Below are 18,174 nucleotides of genomic sequence, written 5' to 3'. Positions count from 1 at the left end.
AGAAGAGCTTCACCCACACTGAGCCACAGGACCACTGGGCATAAAAGGAAGGTTAGACATTATATCACAGACTGTTAGCAATTTGATGTCTTGTTTCCAAAGGGGAAAATTCTGCTATTTTTATTATATTTTATTATTGTTTTTAATACAATAAATATTACAGAATTTATTATTATAAAAATATATGTTTTTTTTATTGTATCAGCTGTGTGGATCTCCATCTCGGTGTCAGGACTGGGGTGTTTCGGGGCAAGAACAGTCGGTGTTTTACACAGAGCAGCGTTGTATCCCTCTCCAGGGTCTGTATCATTCATGCATACACAAAAGCATTTTCATGTTTTCTGAAAATCACTGTGCAGACGACTGCTTATGTTTTATAATGAAGCTGTGTCTATGTTCCAGGTCTCAGTTCGGAGTTGGAGGAACTGATGGTGGAGGGATTGCTCCTGCAGGTTTCTCTCCCCGAGACCCAGCAGCTCTACAGACTTCTGCTGTCCGGCCCCCCGACCACAAACACATCCCACACAGAACACGCACCCTACCTCACACCAGAACACTCCTCACCACAGAGAGAGGCAAGGAGCGCGAGGCTGTGCATGCATCATTTCTTTTAAGCTATTTAACGATTAAAATTCAGTCACTAATTCAAAAGAACAATCAGGTTCAATCAAATTAAAGATCTGTTTTCTCCATGGGCATAATGTATGAACTTTGAGACAAACCAACACCGAGCTCTAAGATCAGCAAATATTATATGCTTCTCGGTGTGATTTCAGCTTCGTTTCTGATAGATGAAGCACTTATTTTATATAATTGAGTATAATTTTTAGTGGAAATCATGATACTTTTTTTCAGGATTCTTTGAATGGAAAGTTCTATTGAACAGCATTTATTTAAAATAGAAATCTTAGAAACGCTTCTTTTAAATGTCTTTGCGGTCACTTTAAACAAAAACAAAAAAACAATTTAATGCATCCTTGCTGAATAAAAGTATTAATTTCATGTTTAAGATCTAAATTCATAACTTCTCTCTGTCTTCCTCTTTGCCCTCAACAGCGAGATGCAATCACTTCAGCAGAAAAGAAAGCCAAGCGGCGGATGAACAGAGAAGAGACTGAGATCAGGGATAGAGGGATAAAGCCGAAAAGCAAGAAGCAGCGGATGGGTACAGAGAAGCGGAGAGAGAGGAAAGAGGCATCGGTCTCTGCGTCAGACGTGTCTCAGTCAGAAGACTCTGAAGAGGATATGACCCAGTGTCCAGCAGAGAACTGTCTCCAGCCGGAGGGAGAAGAGGTGGGCAAGTGATCATAGTGTATTGACCATGTGTGTGTGTTTGAATGTGTTTTGACTGGTTTCTATCTGCTTTAGGTGTACTGGGTTCAGTGTGACTGCTGTAACTGCTGGTTCCATATGATATGTGTGGGTGTATCAGCAGAACTCGCAGCCAAGGAGGATTACATGTGTGTGACCTGCAGCACAACCAACGCAGGCCGCCGGAAGTGAGTCAGATGAAGAAGGCAGCTGGTCTCCCACTTTATCCTCCTCCATCCCTTCTCCTGGATGTGTAACTGACCCTCCCCGTTCTTTAACCTATGACCTCTGACCTTTGTAACAACGGTGCTATTTTGCTCTTTGTTGGACTCTGTTGTCCTGAATGATACTATTTGGTCACTTTTTTGTATTTTTACAGCTTTTTTCCTTCTGTCGAACTGTTTGTGATTGTCTAAAACAATAAATATGCTAAATGCTGAATGAATATAGCGGTGCATGGGTTTGTGTTTGTGTTGCTTTCTGGCGTGGAGGAGAGACGCTCTCGTGAATCGCAGCGAGGGTCGTCTCTTTTGCATGCACGGTCAGAAACGCTACAACACAGGACAAACGAACAGTTTTCACCAAATACAATATAATAAATACAGAGAAATTATTTTTTGGAAACTTGCCGTTTCAGTACACGGGCATCTGGGATTCTCTCCGTTGTGACGTTTTATTTCCTTTTGTAGATTAGTTTTATTTATCGGAGCAATAATGTTGTTTGTAAGTTTCAGGAAGTTGCAGCGGTCTCAGTTGTGTTGGTGCTTTTAGAGATGGTGGTCAGATATTCAGGATATGTAACAGACACACACACACGTCAGAACTGTAGCAGACAGAAGAGTGTAATGAACTGCCATAAAACCTGCTCAAGCCGTTTTGAAGGGTGAGGGTGGGGGGTGTTGGGGTTTGGGGTTTGACAATTTATAGTGTGGAATAAAACTCTTTGTTCTAATATCAGACAAAGTCTCTTCCCTTTTTTTAGTGATCACTGGTATGTTGGTGCTTTTGATTTCTTTACACTAATCACAGATCAGTATTTTAGCTTTATTTATACTAATATAGTATTGATTAATATTTTGAGTTAGTTACTATTTATAGTTACTATTTAGTTTTAATTTTAGGTTTTAGTAATTCTTTGTGCTTTTGCCATTTTTATTAGTTTTAAAATATTTCTATTTTCACATTCACAGAGTCACAGATTCTCTCAATCAAGCACTCTTTTGGGCTTCAGTTCCTGCCTTAAAATTGTTAGAATTCAAGATCATTTTTAAACCTTTTTTATAGTTTCCCCCCATTTAGTAGACCTTCTATCGATTGTATGCCTTTTTTGATACAGAAACTGGTCATAATTTCACTTATGTTTTTCACCATTTTTAATCATGTTTTAAAAGCACTTATTCCACATAGACTTTTGTAGACAATATGAGATTTTGAAATCTGCATGCAATATTTATTTAAAAAATGGTTTAAAATTAAATTAATTTGAGCAACATTATTTTCGTATGTCTGAGTGAACTCTTTTTCAACTTGCAACTCAGATTTTGTGTTATTATTTTGTATTATTACTCTTTATGATTGTAAAGAGTTGTAAGTCATAGTCTTCAGAGATGGGAAGGGCTAAAATACTCAAAGCCCCCAAGCTAAGGATTTAATAAAGAGCTAAATAATTTCAAACTAACCTCACTGTATAAAAAAATGATTGCTGCAATTAGTTATCACTTTAAAATTCAACATTTGAATAAATAATAATACCTAATAATAATAATAATAATGCCTTTGACCAGGTTAGGACAATCTTACTAGAGTGAAACGCTGCTTTATATCTCTCACTAACAGTGAAGATCAATAGCATAACTCTACAACACACAAAAACTAATATATATAAAAATAAATATATATATATATATATATATATATATATACATATATATATAATGAACCGGTGTGTCACAGTGATCATCACTTCTTTTTAATTAAATGAGCATTATTGGTTTATTATAGGCTACCATGTATCAGATTCTCACAGCAGTTTTTATTAGAATCTTAGAATACTACGGTTTATGAGAAACAATTTTGATAATTTCACTGTTATACCAGTGATATTTACTTTTTGTAAATTTGAGGAATGTTGACTGCAGACCATTGAATCAGCATATAATAACTAGTAATGAGTAGCAAATTTGAATTTAAAAAAAAGAAAATCAATTGATTGTTTTTTATGCACACCAATATCATTTTACCTTCTAAAAATAAGTTTAATTTGACCGTTTTTTGTTTTCAGGCTGTTTGTGAACTGGGGGTCGAATGCGTAAATTACTTAGTTGTACTAGCAAGTACCGGTGAAAACGCTGCCATCTAGCGGTGATTCATGTGCATGTCATTTCATTTGGCAGCAGAAGCCCAAGTCCTCCAAAAACAAATAAATCGCAATTTTTTTCATTGTTAACAAACTAGAACTGATTTAGTGTTCATGACTTCCAAGAAATACTATTCATACACACATTCAACACACAAAATTGATGTCACAGAACTCATCAAAATTTATCAAAAGAACCACTGATACGTTCAGGCATAGGATCCAAACAGAGCAGAAGATGCCTGGGTTGTGGAAGGGGAAAGGAATTATTCCTTATGAATATGACCGAATTCTTACAAACTTGTGAGAAAATGTTATTGGAGGACCACTGGTGTAAAAAAAACTACACAATCTGTGTGATAGAGAAACGCTCTCATTTGTGCGTCACGCAGATGTGAAGGATCGCGCGGAATGCGTCCTGGCGCTCGAACCTGAGCTGGAGCTCGTGAAAGGCGCTCTGAGCGCGATACCCTCTGCACGCTTTTTATCATGGATTTAATAGCACGTGTGAAGGGGAAAGATACTGTTTAAACTGAGACAGCTGCATTTCCGCAGACTGAAACATTATACTTGGCAAATAAACATTAAATATTTCCAAAGAAAATGTCCAGACAAAAGGTTGCGGAGCGACGAGGGAGCGACGACTCGGACACGGACCTGCTGCTCGCGACGCTCTCACCGGAGGAGGTGGAGGAGCTCGAGCGAGAGCTCGTTTATATCGACCCCGACCCGAGTGTACCGGTGGGACTCCGGCAGCGGAACCAGACGGACAAACTACCGTCCAGAGGATATGACAGAGAGGCTATGCTGGACTACTGTGAGCGGCAAACAAACAAACCCATACAGAGATAACCGAACACATAATGCTTGATAAAAATAATAATAATTGTTGTTGTTGTTGAAAACTGTTATATAATTAGAATAAAAAAAACTATTCTATACAAAAAAGTTGTTTAAAAATATAATTATTTTCTTTATGTTTATTGTTAGTAAAAAACAAAAAAATGATAGTAAATTCCCTAATGTATAATGGCATTTGCTTCCAAGAGTTAGAGCTATTTTAGTCCACCAACAAAACTTTTCTTAAATTTTAAGACTTTTAAAGTTATTTCAAATTTGTACACACACACACACACACACATACATACACATTCAGCAATCAGTTATACATTTCTTACACAGAATAACACTAACTAATTAGGTTTCTTAATAATTGTACAAATTTTAAACTTAACCCCTGGAATATTTAAATGTTTCAGTTAATCCAAATTTCCAAAATACATTAACATGGATTTATTTTTGTATGATGTTGCATGAAGGAACAATGAATAATGAAGAGCTGACCTGTGGTCGTTTGTCATTCAGTCTCTAACTGTTTAAGATCTCATCACAGTGTGACATATTTGTAGATCTGTGAACACAGTGAATGGCTGATGTAGCACTGAGATCCCTGTTAATCAGTATGGCCTACATGCCTGACATGTCATGGTCCCATGTATCAACACCCGTTTTGCTGCACGCACATGGCCCATTAAGGGATCCCAATGGCCTATAATTTTGCCATCATCTATTGGTGAACTCCATTTATGTAGAACAACACACACCATTTATGTAGAACTAACCTTTGACATCAGAGTTGCTGAAGTCATTCATTTTGGAATCCACCTCAATAGGATTTTCTAGGGGTATGGTGTAAAAATGAGCATTTTCTAGATTAAGCAGATGATCTGGTCCTTCTGGGATGGTGTTCCTTGTGTTTTTGGGAGTGCTAGCTTTGTTTTACATGATTAAATAGGTGCTAATGAGGCACTAGTAATGTGAGATACACTCAAGGGGCCACAAACTACTTTTAAACTCTATTGAGACACTGAAGTGTTTGTTTGAAACATGCTCAGCAGGCAACAGAACACACACACATAATCTCAGAGGAATCTTACAAGTTACTAAGTAACATTGTGCTCTTTATAAACATGGTTACCTGTTTTTAGCTTATTTTTGATCAATCCTAACCTGTAAAGACCATCTTTCTGATCTCATTTGATATTGTGCTGTGAAGTTTGTTCAGCTGCGTCATTATGTTGGCAGAGTGAACTTGCTAACTGGATAGTCACTTCCGCATGTATTCAGTAAAACAGCTGTGAGAATAAAATTTATGTTCAGGTAATTTTACAGTAGTCGGTGGTTAAGAGTGATGCACTTCAGAGATTTGTGAATGTGTTTGCTTAAAGCTTGGCCACAGTGAGGCTTTGGAACTGTCAAGGACAGAATTCCAGTCCTAAATGTTCCTCCCTTTGCTGCCTTATAAGGGCACATCTGAGAGTTTTAAGACTTCTTCAAACAATAGCTCACAAATCTGCACAGAACGTTCTTTCCATTTTAATGACTACTAAAAATAACTCACTCGGTCCAGCTGGGTTCAGCCATCAGCTGTAATTATTCTAGATAAGTTTCGTTTGTTTGATGCCCCCACAGATTTAATGAGGATGTTGATATTTATCAATAATTACACCGAAATGAAAGCAAATGGAAACTAATTTAGAATGTGAATATGGTGATTAAGATGTCGAAAGTCAGGTAACAATTAACCAAAATCAGATATTCAAACAGTCAAAAGACAAACAGCTTCTCAGATTTAATGTGCTGTGGTGAATAATGTATTTTGTGTTTAATTTATGAAGGGAGGGGATGGCAGAAGGAGAGATCGACTCCGCCGGATGAGGAGCAGAGAGTTTTCCAGGTCGCAGAGTGGCGATCCTCCCGACACAGAGAGCAGAAATGCTGAGAGCGAAAAAGATAACGAGAGAGCAAGAAAAAGCGAGGATGATTCTAGGAATGTATCTGATGAAGAAGACAAAGGCAAAGAGAAGAAAAGGGAGGAGGAGAAGAGAGAAAGAGAGAGAACAGGTAATAAGACAGAAAGTGGAAAAGAGCTTTCTATGAAAGAAAGAGGAAGCAGCAAAACTCTAGACCTCATATCTAAACTGCAAGAGAAAAAAGAATATAAGAAAGAAAGAGGGAGGAATGAGATGAAAAAAGCAAGTGAAAACTCCAAAATACGAGGGTTTGTCTCCAAACTGCAAGGGGATAAAGACACTGAAGACCTAAAAGTAAAAGACAATGAGGCAGAAGTCAAGAAACAATATGAAAGCAGAAATAAAACCATAGAAGAACCGAAGAACAACAGAGCAGGAGGAAGAATAAACCTGTTAGAAACAGAGGAGAAGAAAAGCAGATTTAGAAATATAGAAGAAAGATGCAGAAGAAGAGAGAGAGAAGAGGAGGATGAGAAACTTCACTCACAGAGAAATACAACCAGAGCACAGAAAGAGAGTGAAGAAGAAAAAGTGAAACAATCAGAAAACAACGAGGTGAAAATATCTACCATTTCCACCTATAACAGCTCATTGAACTCTCATGGCGTGGATGACCGTTCTGGTACTACTGAGGAGGATGAGTCTTTTAGCGAAGATTTGGACAGTGACACTGGCTTCAGCATGTTTGATGACCTTCTGGAGCAGGTTCGCAGCGATGACCCTGAACTAACAGAGATCATCGTCAATAATTCAGACACCATTAAGACAGACACCCTGATACAGTTTGCAGAAGGTCTTCGCAGCAACACTCACATCAGAACCTTCTGCCTTGCAAACACGAGAGCGGATGATCATGTCGCGTTCGCCATCGCTGCAACCCTACGAAATAATTCAACCCTCACCAGCATCAACCTCGACTCGAATCATTTGACAGGCAAAGGCATCCTGGCCATTATCAACTCTCTTCAGCACAACAGCACGCTTATGGAGCTGAGGTTTCATAACCAGAGACACATTTGCGGAGGGAAGACTGAAATGGAGATGGCCAAAGTCTTACGTCACAACTCTTCACTGCTGAAGCTGGGATACCACTTTGAGTTGGCTGGGCCCAGGATGGCCATGACGAACATCTTGAGCCGGAACATGGACAGGAAGAGGCAGCAACGACTAGAAGCACAAAAACTTGCCAGACAGGAGTCCGACTCCACCCCATGTGAAGATAAGAGTTCACCTGAGAAGAATAAGCCAACAACTTCGCCCATCAACACTCAAAAGAAAGACTCTAAATTTGCTTCCCATTCAAAATTCACTTGTTCTCAGGAAACTCCCAAAGCTCCGCCCACAAAGCTACTGTCTAGACACCTACCATCAGAGGTAACAGGAAAGAAAGAAGGGCCAAAAGGAAGTCGACAAGCTCCTCCTCCTCCACCCCCTCCCGGCCCAGCATTAGATGTTCAGGCCCTGAGGAGGTTGCTGACCCCGATCTCTCAGAGGAAACCAGACAGCAGTGCAGCTGTCCAACAGACGGACAGGAGCTCCAGAGATCAGCTGCTGGACTCGATCAGAAACAGCAGCATGAACGCTCTCAAAAAGGTGACACGGACATCACATGTCATTGATGTTACTACACATGCCAGTACATGACCATACATCACCATCCTAATAAGAAAATGTGAAGGCTTCTTTCTACAGCATTATATTCTTAAGATATTTTAATGCAAGTTAAAGCAATTTTGTAATTTTTGGCCCTCTTGCAGTTTGCAACTTTTAAAAGAAATCCTCTCCTGTGGCCTCAAGGGATATTAAAGTGTTCATTGGATGCACACTTTAGAATCATTCCGGAAGTAGTTAGTCACATGGGTACTTTTTGCATTCTGAATTGTACAAATTTGGACATACTACTCTTTTCACATACTGTTTTTCACACACTATATAGGCTATAGTATGGAAGTATGTGATTTCAGATGCAGCCTTGGTCTCACTGTGAAATATTTTCACGAACAAATCATGACTCATGTGTAAGTTTTGTATTAAAATTTATTCTTAACTTACAAAAAATATAGAAACAACTGAAACCACACATGCAAAAATCACATAGCCTTGGTGGCTCTTATCATTTTAACATTAAAGTATGCAGGCTATGCAGAGGTTTCTCTGCAGAAAATGCAGATATAGCTGGCTGAGTCTGTAATTTGAATGTGTAAAAAGTTATTTATTGTGTTTAAAGTGGTTTGAAGATGGCACACTTGCACTTGGTATTGCTCGAGAGCCTTCTTTAGAGAGCATATCATGTTCACTGAGACTGACTAAAAGCTGTGAAGAAGCCCTTATATGGAGATGTTTTTAATGCAAATTACTAACCTCAGGCACACAGTCACTCATTTAGAATTTTTTCAAATTAATTTAAAAGCAAGTTCTCCTGTTTATATAAATATTAATAATCCACAATATTATTATAGATGAGATGGACTGGTTTAATTTTGCTTTGGATCTGCTTCTTTGCATGGATGAATGTGGGATGAGGCACCGGTGTGCACTTGGATACAGAACATCTTATCAATGACCTTTTTTTTTTTTTTTACAACTGGTTATTCCCCAGTGATTTGCTGTTTTGAATAATCCATGGGCAATTTTTCTTGTTCATTGTGGCACCAAAATTTCAGCATCATGCTATCCACAGCCAGAGCTGCTTTTGTCTGTGCACAGATATGAAGTGACACGATGCATATATGCAATTTCAAAAAAAACCCCAACAAACACAAAAAAAATTAAATATAATAATTAATAAATAAAAATAAAAACAATCAATTTTCATTAAATGAAAGGTATGAAAAATGGATTTTTACACTCATTTTTACACTAATTCATAAAAAAATGTATGTAATGTTGTATAATATAATATTATAAGTACTTAATCTTCTTTTCAATCTTCCTCTCAGGTTGAGATCCCTAAGTGGTTGAGATAGTATCTGTCCAGTGTACGTGCTTCTACCTTCAGATTCCCCTGCAGTCCTCCAGTGACCCGTCATCATGGAGGAGTCACTGAATCCTCAAGTTGAGATTCCTCCTTAACTGGTTCAGACACTCCAAAATACAGCCAGTTTGGATTATTCGATATCTAAACACTTGAGGTGGGAGACTTTGCTATCTGAGTGTGATTTTTTCAGGACTGACGGCTAAGCAGTCAACATTCAATCTTTGTGGGGCATCTGTTGGTGTTTAAGGACCCTCAGAGAAAGATTTGTCAAATAAATTAGATACATTCAGACTATTGGTTTTGGCATGCTTACAATATTCTTAAATACTAATATATAATAAAGTACTAATCCTTACTCTGTCTAGAATGCAATATGCTAAATAAACCTCTAAATATTCTCAGAAACCCCACAAGTATGATCTTCTGTCATGTTATGTGTTTGTAAATTGAGGAACCTTCTTACATAAGATCTATAAACTATTCTGATTATGAATGTGGTATTGAGTTTAACTTCATGTTAAATCTTTTTATGGCCAAGGATTTTTTTCTGGACTTTTGGAGTTTTTAGTTTGGGCTTCTGTATTAAAATATATTCACTCCTGTTAAAAAATTATTTTATTATTATTTTGTTCATCATGGTTTCATTACAAATGCTATTCATCAAACTGTTCATCAAACAACCCTCCATTTGTATCAGTGACAGCTGTGCACACAATATACATTCTAGTATTGAGTTTATTAAAATATTGAGGTGAAGGTTCATCCCATGCATTCTGCAGCATATTTTGATAAATTATATACTGCCTCATTAAATGTAAATATTAATTAATTTAAAACCATAAATCGATGATAGTGTACAATACAAGGAGGGAAATTAGAACAATTAGAACAACCCACTTCCTCTCACATCTGCAGAATTTACCACATCCATGGGCAGCATTTATTGATAAATAACTAATATATAATTTAGATATCACTTGAAAAATTTTGCATTAGCAAATATGACCTACCTGAGATCTCTGTATATGTAATCTTAACTGATGTGTATTAGACGTTTTGTCTGTATTGCATTGGACTTTATGAAGCATTGCATTGGATTTTATGAATTTTAGCTGGATGACAAATTGGTAAATTAACCTCCACAAATGATTCCTGGTATTGATTAAATTTGATTTTTAAAAAGGGAACAGAGGATCGAATGCTCAGACTATAAACTCTGAACTCTTTTGTTGTTTTCCCTGCAATGAATGTGATGTAATTAAAATGTGAAGTGTTTATTTTGTGGTTAAAGAAGACAGACCTAACTGTTGTCTCTGTACCACAGTATCATATAACAGGAGCAATTCATGTATCCCACCTACAGGTGGCAGAGGGATCAAAAATACCCAAACGCAAAGCAGACACTAGATGAAATGTGGACTACCCTTTGTCGAAGTAATTCATGGTCATTTCTCTGTAGAAGAAAACTGAAGACATGGTATATACTGTATGTAGATATTGCTGTAAAACAAAAATAGCTGTGACGAAGAGAAATAGGAACATAAAGCATAATTCACAGCAGAGAAATTAAATGACTTAGTAAATATATTTTAGGGCAGATTGATGTTCATGGAAATTCACAGCCCGTTTTTATTAGAAGAAGAAAACAGAGATATTAACAGCTGAAACACTGTTTCCATCTTTTGTCTTTGCATAATCACATATGTCCTTGCAAATGCATCAGTGACAAAAAGTGTCAACTCCACTTCTGTTCGGCTTCATTTCCTTCCTGAGCCGAAGACTGCTATTGTGTTTGCCCTTGCAGCCATGTCAGTTACAGCTAAACGGTCATTGGTTCCTTCTTTTGTATGTTAGTCGCGCTCTCTCTCTCTCTCTCTCTCTCCCTCCTTTCTTTTTTTCTCAAAAGCACTGTTCTTCTAGTAACTGATTGAACTAACAAGTGAGAGACAGTATACAGATTTTATCGTGTTATGATTTTATGCTGTATTTTGTTATAAAGAGGATATCTTGCTTAAAGAGGATGTGATAAATTAGGGAGAATGAAAGTCCATCTAAAGATTCTCTCTGTTTTTGTAGGTAAATACTTTTTTCCTGCTTGATATATAATCATTTATCTCGTACTGCAGTCGTGTGCATGTTAACAGCAAACAGCAAATGCATGAACTTTGTGACCTTAGGAGTGAAATATCGTAATGATAAATATTATGTTAAATAAGTGTTTTACAAACAAACTTCTGTAATAAATCCACTTTTTTTCAGTGTAAAATTATCTTGCCTGAATTATGTGAACACTTCAGAAAGAATTTAAGACCGTCTCTTTGGTTATTAGAGATTGTTTTAAACTAATCTCATTACAGGCTATCAGTGTAAATGTGAGCGCATCTAAACTGTTTCAGTTGTATTTGTCTGTCGACCGTCTGTATACTGTCTGTCTGTATGAAGTAATGACATTTTTAATTGTGTTTTCTCTAGTTTTGACCGGTGTGTTGATGAAGTCTGGAAATGTTTATGAGGGAACAGTGGGCGGAAAGGTGGAGATCAGATGTCCATATCTTGATGACTATAATTATACACCCAAGTACTTTTGTCGTGATCCCTGTAAATATGCTCATGTTTTGATTAAAAGTGCAAAGACTGATCAGGTCATCTCAGGTGGAAGATACTCTTTGATTGATATTGTCAGTGGACGGATCTTTACTGTAACCATCAAACATCTCAGACTCACAGACTCTGGTGTTTATTACTGTGGAATTGATAAATGGTTCAGTGATATACTGAATAAAGTTCATCTGTCTGTCCATCCAGGTGGGTATTTATACAAACAGTTTGTGAATAACATAGCATATACATTTATCTTCCCATTTAAATATTTCACAAAAATGTTAATTTCCCCTTTTTCTGTTTTATTCTAAGCAGCTCCTGTGAACAGATCTACACACAACCCGGAAAACACACATATAACACGGACAGCAACACTCACCTCTACAGGTACATCCAGTCAGCAAATTAATGATCAGTTTTACAACAGTACTTATAATTTAGGAAAATGTATTCAATTTAGTAAGGAAATTTTGTATTTATAATCATATGTGATTCTCTCTTTTTTTTCTCAGTCTCTCTTTCAGATAAATCTAGTTCATATGAGCAGTTCTCACCAACATCACCAACAGTCCAGTCAAAGGGATCTACACCACTGGATAAAAACTCTGGTAGCAGTTATTTTTGTATTTTTTATGCATGTATTTTAAGATGACAGTTATAATTTATTTGCAACATTGTATAACATTGTAAACAGAATATTTAATGATTATTCTTTTCTCTTTTTATCTCAGTTAGCATACCTGTGGTTTGTGCAGGTGTTCTGGTGCTGCTGGTGTTCGGGGTTTTTGTGGCGTTAGTGTCTCTCTGCAGGAAAAGATCAGAATCAAAGTCCAGATGTAAGACCGCACACAAACAATAATGAGTTGATAGTTTCATGAAAGACTATCAAATATTACAAATAATAAGTGATCAAAAAAGCCCAATTGCATCAGTTTTAAAAATCAATAGAGAGCATGTCATGAGATCATGTCTTATTTTCTTCGGATCACTATTGCAGTTTAAGACACTGTGACTGGGTTGTATCAACATGTTTATGGCCATTTTTCAGGTCTGAAACCACCTGTCCCTGAAAATCCAGTTCAAGATTCACCAGATCTCAACCAGGTATAAAAACATCTGCTATTGATACATCATTTTACCTTAAAGTATCAGCATATATGACTACAAACTGTATGAACTGATCAACATTACATGAATAAATTTCCTTTGTAGTAAAGCTAGTTGTTTAATGTGATTATGGTAGACATGTTGGATGAACTATGAATTTAGCCTACTAAATATGTTTTTGGTATGTCCACTAGGACTGGGCAAGTTAAAGCGTTATTATCGCGTTAACGCATTAACAGATTAACGCCGATTTATCGCGCGTTAACGCGGTTTTTTATTATTATGAAAGTCCGTTGCTCACTGGCTCTGAATACACATACAGACAAATCATGGGTCACAGGAGGGCATGCTCCCGATCAAATTATTTGGGCTAAGCATCAACATTCACAAACCACTGACCACTGTTATTTTTAACAGAAAAGAATGCAACGAGCTCGTAATCATGACTTTATAAGTTGGAAATAGTAAGTTTCCGATAGCACGTGAAGACAGCAGAGACACTCTCTCTCTCAACACAGTGGAGTGAATCGTTTTGTTATCTTTGTGGTTTATTATTTTGAGCCGAATGGGACGCGGTAACACACGTCCCTCTCACAGTATATTGGTCTACAGATCTATCGCTTTTGCCGCTCAGAAATACTGTATTGACGCAATCATGCAGCAGGTCTCAGAAGATCTGCACTCCGGCGCCGTTAGCGCTCACACCCACTGATCTATATCAGTGGGTATATCTATCTATATCTACATCTATATCTACACTGCTGTACAAAGCAGCTTATTTGTTAAAAGTGTTTGCAAACCAAATGTTATTACACTTTTGTTCATATAGCAGTAGGCCTACTTTTAAATGAAAAAAGTGCACAATATACTAGGCTATGTATTATTAGTTTTATGCATAACAATGCGATTAATTGCGATTAATGACAGACAATAATGCGATAAATCACGATTTAAATATATATATATATATATATATATATATCTATATATATATATATTATATATATTAGAGGATGTTCATCACCTCTATGATGAAACTACAAATCCCCAGCACTAATATAAACACTTATGTCTCTTTCTCTTTCATCAGGTCTCTCAGACTGTAGAGGATGTTCATCACCTCTATGATGAAATTGCTGTATACAGTCTGGCTGGTCCAGCTAGAGATGGCGATTCTTCTATAATATATTCCACCGTGCAGCATTGTGATCCTGCACCCCAGAATGATGTGAACGCTTAATTACACAACATTGAGCATAAATGACTATCAGTGTCATTCTCTCATCAAAGATGTCACTCTGAAAACCCTGCTGACATGAGATGGTGCATGTGATCAGCATGCTAAAACCCTCCTGCAAACATCCTGTTGTTAACACATGGGCCAGGCTGTGAAATTAAACTGCAAAGCTGCCAAAAAAAGGCTATATATGTATATATAGTTTGTGACTGTTTTTCTTTTATCTGACTTGATTAAATTAGTAAATCCACATTTTTCTTATAACTTTTTCTCATTTTAGCCAGATGGTGTGTATTAATATTATAAGACTTCCTTTTGTCCAAGCATCTCTTATATTAAGACTTAAAAAAAAAAAAAAAATCTGTCTCATTTTCTTCAGAGATGAACTAGTCAACCACAGATTTGAAAAGAATGAAAGAATGGCTTCATGCTAATAATTCAGTTTACAATAAAAAATCTGTTCAAACCAAAAGCTGTGTGCAAAATCAGTGTGAAAAATCACAATGTCATTTGTGACCCTGGACCACAAAACCAGTCTTAAGTCACTGGGGCATACTTGTAGCAATAGCCAAAAATACATTGTAAGGGTCAAAATGATATCGATTTTTCTTTTATGCCAAAAATCATTAGGATATTAAGTAAAGATCATGTTCCATGAAGATATTTTGTAAATGTCCTACCATAAATATATCAAAACTTCATTTTTGATTGGTAATATGCATTACTAAGAACTTCACTTGGACAACTTTAAAGGCGATTTTCTCAGTATTTTGATTTGTTTGCACCCTCAGATTCCATATTTTCAAAAGTTGTATCTCCGCCAAATATTGACACTTAAGACTGGTTTTGTGGTCCAGTGTCACATTTGTTGCGTTGACACAGGAAGGTTTTTAGGAAGACACAAAAATGTAATTTAAGTTAAAAATGCAGTATGCAGCCAACATCAATAAAAATATTTTAGCCAAACAATGCTGATATCAACAGAGTAAAAGAAGTGTTGGGTGTTAGTGGGGCTAGTCTGATTTGATTTAGTGTGTTGTGTTCTTGAACACACTGAAACAGCTTAGGTGTTGCAGTACTGAGGCTGTTCCTCTTCACAGGGTTTTATTAACCACATCTCTGGAAGAAGCTGCAATTAATCTCAGAACACACTGCTGTTTTAAGTATTTGTTTTGTGTTGATTTCAAAATTGTATACTGTGCAATATTATATTTGACTGCATCTGGTTTTTGCATATATTAAGAATTTTCTTATTTTACTTAGTGTCTCTCTCTTGCCTCTAACATCGTACAGAAGTTTCTCTCTCTCTCTCTCTCTCTGTCTCTCTCTCTTTCAGTTCATCTGCCAGCTGCAGTGTGAGAAACAGTAAGTTGAAAACCTTTACTGAGCGTCACAGTTTATTGTTTGTTTTAATGTTATAAATTCTTTATAAATACTATACGGATGTTTTAAGGTGGAGATGATATCAGGGAGAATGAAAACTCTTATGACGATTCTGTGGCTTTTTATGGGTAACATTTTTTATTTTCTTTACGTTTTCCATTCCTTTCCATAATATTTTGTTTGATAGACATACCAAATATTGATTATATTAGATTTATTTTGCATAACAATATGATCAATAAGTTATATTTAGAAATGTACAGATGAGCATCCGATCCATCAATATAAAACACATAGATTTAAAGATTTTTTTGAGAACTTTTTTGCATTTTGTTGTCTGATGATTGTTTCTATTTTTGAAATTTTAATGGGTCAAAATGTATAATATGAATTTTCTGTAAGTGTCTGTTTAACTGAAAAACTGACTGTGTTTTCTCTAGTTTTGACCGGTGTGTTGATGAAGTCTGGAAATGTTTATGAGGGAACAGTGGGTGGAACGGTGGAGATCAGATGTCCATATCTAGATGACTATAAATTTACACCCAAGTACTTTTGTCGTGATCCCTGTAAATATGTTTTGATTAAAAGTGCAAAGCCTGATCAGGTCATCTCAGATGGAAGATACTCTTTAATTAATATTGTGAATGGACTGTTCTTTTCTGTAACCATCAAACATCTCAGACTCACTGACTCTGGTGTTTATTACTGTGGAATTGATCAATGGTTCAGTGATACACTGAATAAAGTTAATCTGTCTGTCCGTCCAGGTGGGTATTTATGCAAACAGTTTGTGAATAACATAGCATACACATTTATCTTCCCATTTAAATATTTCACAAAAATGTTTAGAATACTTAAATTCCTCTTTTTCTGTTTTATTCTCAGCAGCTCCTGTGAACAGATCTACACACAACCCTGAAAACCCACACATAACATATATATGGACAACAACACTAACCTCTACAGGTACAAGTTCATCCATTCAGCAATTACCATCAACAGTCCATTCGCCAGGTTCCACTCCTCCCGTCAACAGCACTGGTAACTCTTCTTTTTTGTAAGTTTATGTACTGAATTCTTACAATAACAGTAATTGGTCATTTATTTATTTTTATTTATTGTACAATCGCTTATTTTATCACTGTACTCACATTGCAGCAACTGAAATACTGTAATTATATAATCTTGTTCTTTTTATTTCAGTTGATGTCACTGTGGTTTGTACAGGTGTATTGTCATTCCTGGTTTTCTGGATCCTTGTGGCTTTAGTGGTTATTTACAGGAGAAGATCAGATGCAAAGTCCAGATGTAAGATTACAAATACACATTAAGACTTTAACTGCATCAATATATTGGTTTCACGACCCCAAAACAGAGTTGATATTAATTAAATACTTGTTTAAAACCTATCAAAGAAAAAAAAAAGTGATTTAAAAAAACTCAAGCATTTTTATACCATGTTGTCATGATGCCTCCAAATGTCATTCTTTAAAAATTTCTCATATTTCTTAGGTCTTTATATAGTTCATTCTGACATTTTAATGATAACTGATATATTATTCACATGTTGATGTTATGAAACCTCACACCACCGAAGATACAGCTCAAGATCCACCAGACTTCAACCAGGTGTGAAAACCTCTCTGTGTGGCACCAAACAAATTTATCTGATGAATGTATCAAAAGAAAAAAGAAGAAGAAAAAAAAGATCATCACTGCATGCATGTACATTTGAGTTTTTAGCTTTGAATGCTGTGAAGTTAAATTTCTTGAAAATGCACTCAGTGTTGAATCTTTACTGTGTATGAACTCCTTTTTGTCTCTGTCTGCAGGCTGTGGAAGATGGCTGTTACCTCTGTGAAGAAACAATAGTAGTGTATTGTTTGGATGATCCACCTAAAGAAGACAGTTTTTCTCTAATCCATTCAACTGTATATTACTGTGATCGCATGACTCAGAAACAAAGTCATTCTGGAAAATATACAGTTTCTGTAACAAGTCAATAAAAAAAGCAAATGGTTTGCAGAGTAACTTTAGCCATCCATCAGTCTGATGGCCAAATGAAAGTCAGTTCACCATTTCCTGGGTGGCAGATTGGTTGCTCTGCTGCATTCAAATTTAACTCTGTTGCAGAGCATTTGTGGTGTATGTGGTCAAAGAATAGAACATTTAGCAAATTATAGTGTCTTGTCAGTTGCAAACAAACTAAGGAACTGTGCCCTATATAATTATCTGTGTGCTCATAGCCTATTTTACTGTGGTCAAATATTATAGCCTATATGTTGAATATTTATGAGCACTAAATTTACAGTTTGGTGATAAATCTATAAAGCTTTTAATTTACTTGGCAGAACAAAGTAAAATTTTATCTAATAGCTGAAGGGCCCTC

At 36.3% G+C, this 18,174-nt stretch overlaps 2 protein-coding genes across 15 annotated transcripts in view; both read left to right on the top strand.

The window, feature by feature from the left end:
• The window catches only part of kdm5bb (lysine (K)-specific demethylase 5Bb), a 19,416-nt gene extending 17,660 nt beyond the window's left edge, over window positions 1-1,756 (top strand). For all 4 annotated transcript variants that reach the window (XM_042762389.1, XM_042762391.1, XM_042762390.1 and 1 more), the window contains 5 exons: window positions 1-51; window positions 206-299; window positions 403-575; window positions 1,057-1,293; window positions 1,369-1,756. The exon at window positions 1-51 is cut by the window's left edge and continues 423 nt beyond it. In XM_042762389.1, coding sequence (XP_042618323.1) covers window positions 1-51; window positions 206-299; window positions 403-575; window positions 1,057-1,293; window positions 1,369-1,503 — 690 coding nt within the window. In that variant the 3' untranslated portion in view covers window positions 1,504-1,756. The remainder of the gene's footprint in view (window positions 52-205; window positions 300-402; window positions 576-1,056; window positions 1,294-1,368) is intronic.
• Window positions 1,757-5,976: 4,220 nt separating this feature from the next.
• LOC109095098 (leiomodin-1-like) lies at window positions 5,977-18,172 on the top strand. 11 transcript variants are annotated; one of them, XM_042762377.1, is made up of 7 exons: window positions 5,977-8,073; window positions 9,420-11,533; window positions 16,226-16,552; window positions 16,674-16,826; window positions 16,989-17,093; window positions 17,383-17,414; window positions 17,618-18,172. In XM_042762377.1, exons 1-2 carry the CDS (start codon window positions 6,340-6,342, stop codon window positions 9,444-9,446), a joined length of 1,761 nt encoding a protein of 586 aa, XP_042618311.1. In that variant the 5' UTR covers window positions 5,977-6,339; the 3' UTR covers window positions 9,447-11,533; window positions 16,226-16,552; window positions 16,674-16,826; window positions 16,989-17,093; window positions 17,383-17,414; window positions 17,618-18,172. The 11 variants fall into 11 exon arrangements, with proteins under 11 accessions (XP_042618311.1, XP_018964301.2, XP_042618310.1 ...); XM_019108756.2 differs by having other exon boundaries at window positions 16,671-16,826; XM_042762385.1 differs by lacking the exons at window positions 5,977-8,073; window positions 16,226-16,552; window positions 16,674-16,826; ... (1 more) ...; window positions 17,383-17,414; window positions 17,618-18,172 and adding exons at window positions 11,930-12,262; window positions 12,371-12,445; window positions 12,571-12,666; ... (1 more) ...; window positions 13,107-13,162; window positions 14,256-14,874 and having other exon boundaries at window positions 9,449-11,529.
• Window positions 18,173-18,174: the final 2 nt, after the last annotated feature.

Source organism: Cyprinus carpio, chromosome A8 (assembly GCF_018340385.1).
Source record: "Cyprinus carpio isolate SPL01 chromosome A8, ASM1834038v1, whole genome shotgun sequence".
In the NCBI taxonomy this organism is placed as follows: Eukaryota; Metazoa; Chordata; class Actinopteri; order Cypriniformes; family Cyprinidae; genus Cyprinus; species Cyprinus carpio.
The sequence above is the reverse complement of the archived record's forward strand: the minus strand, read 5'-3'. Positions and strand labels throughout refer to the sequence as shown.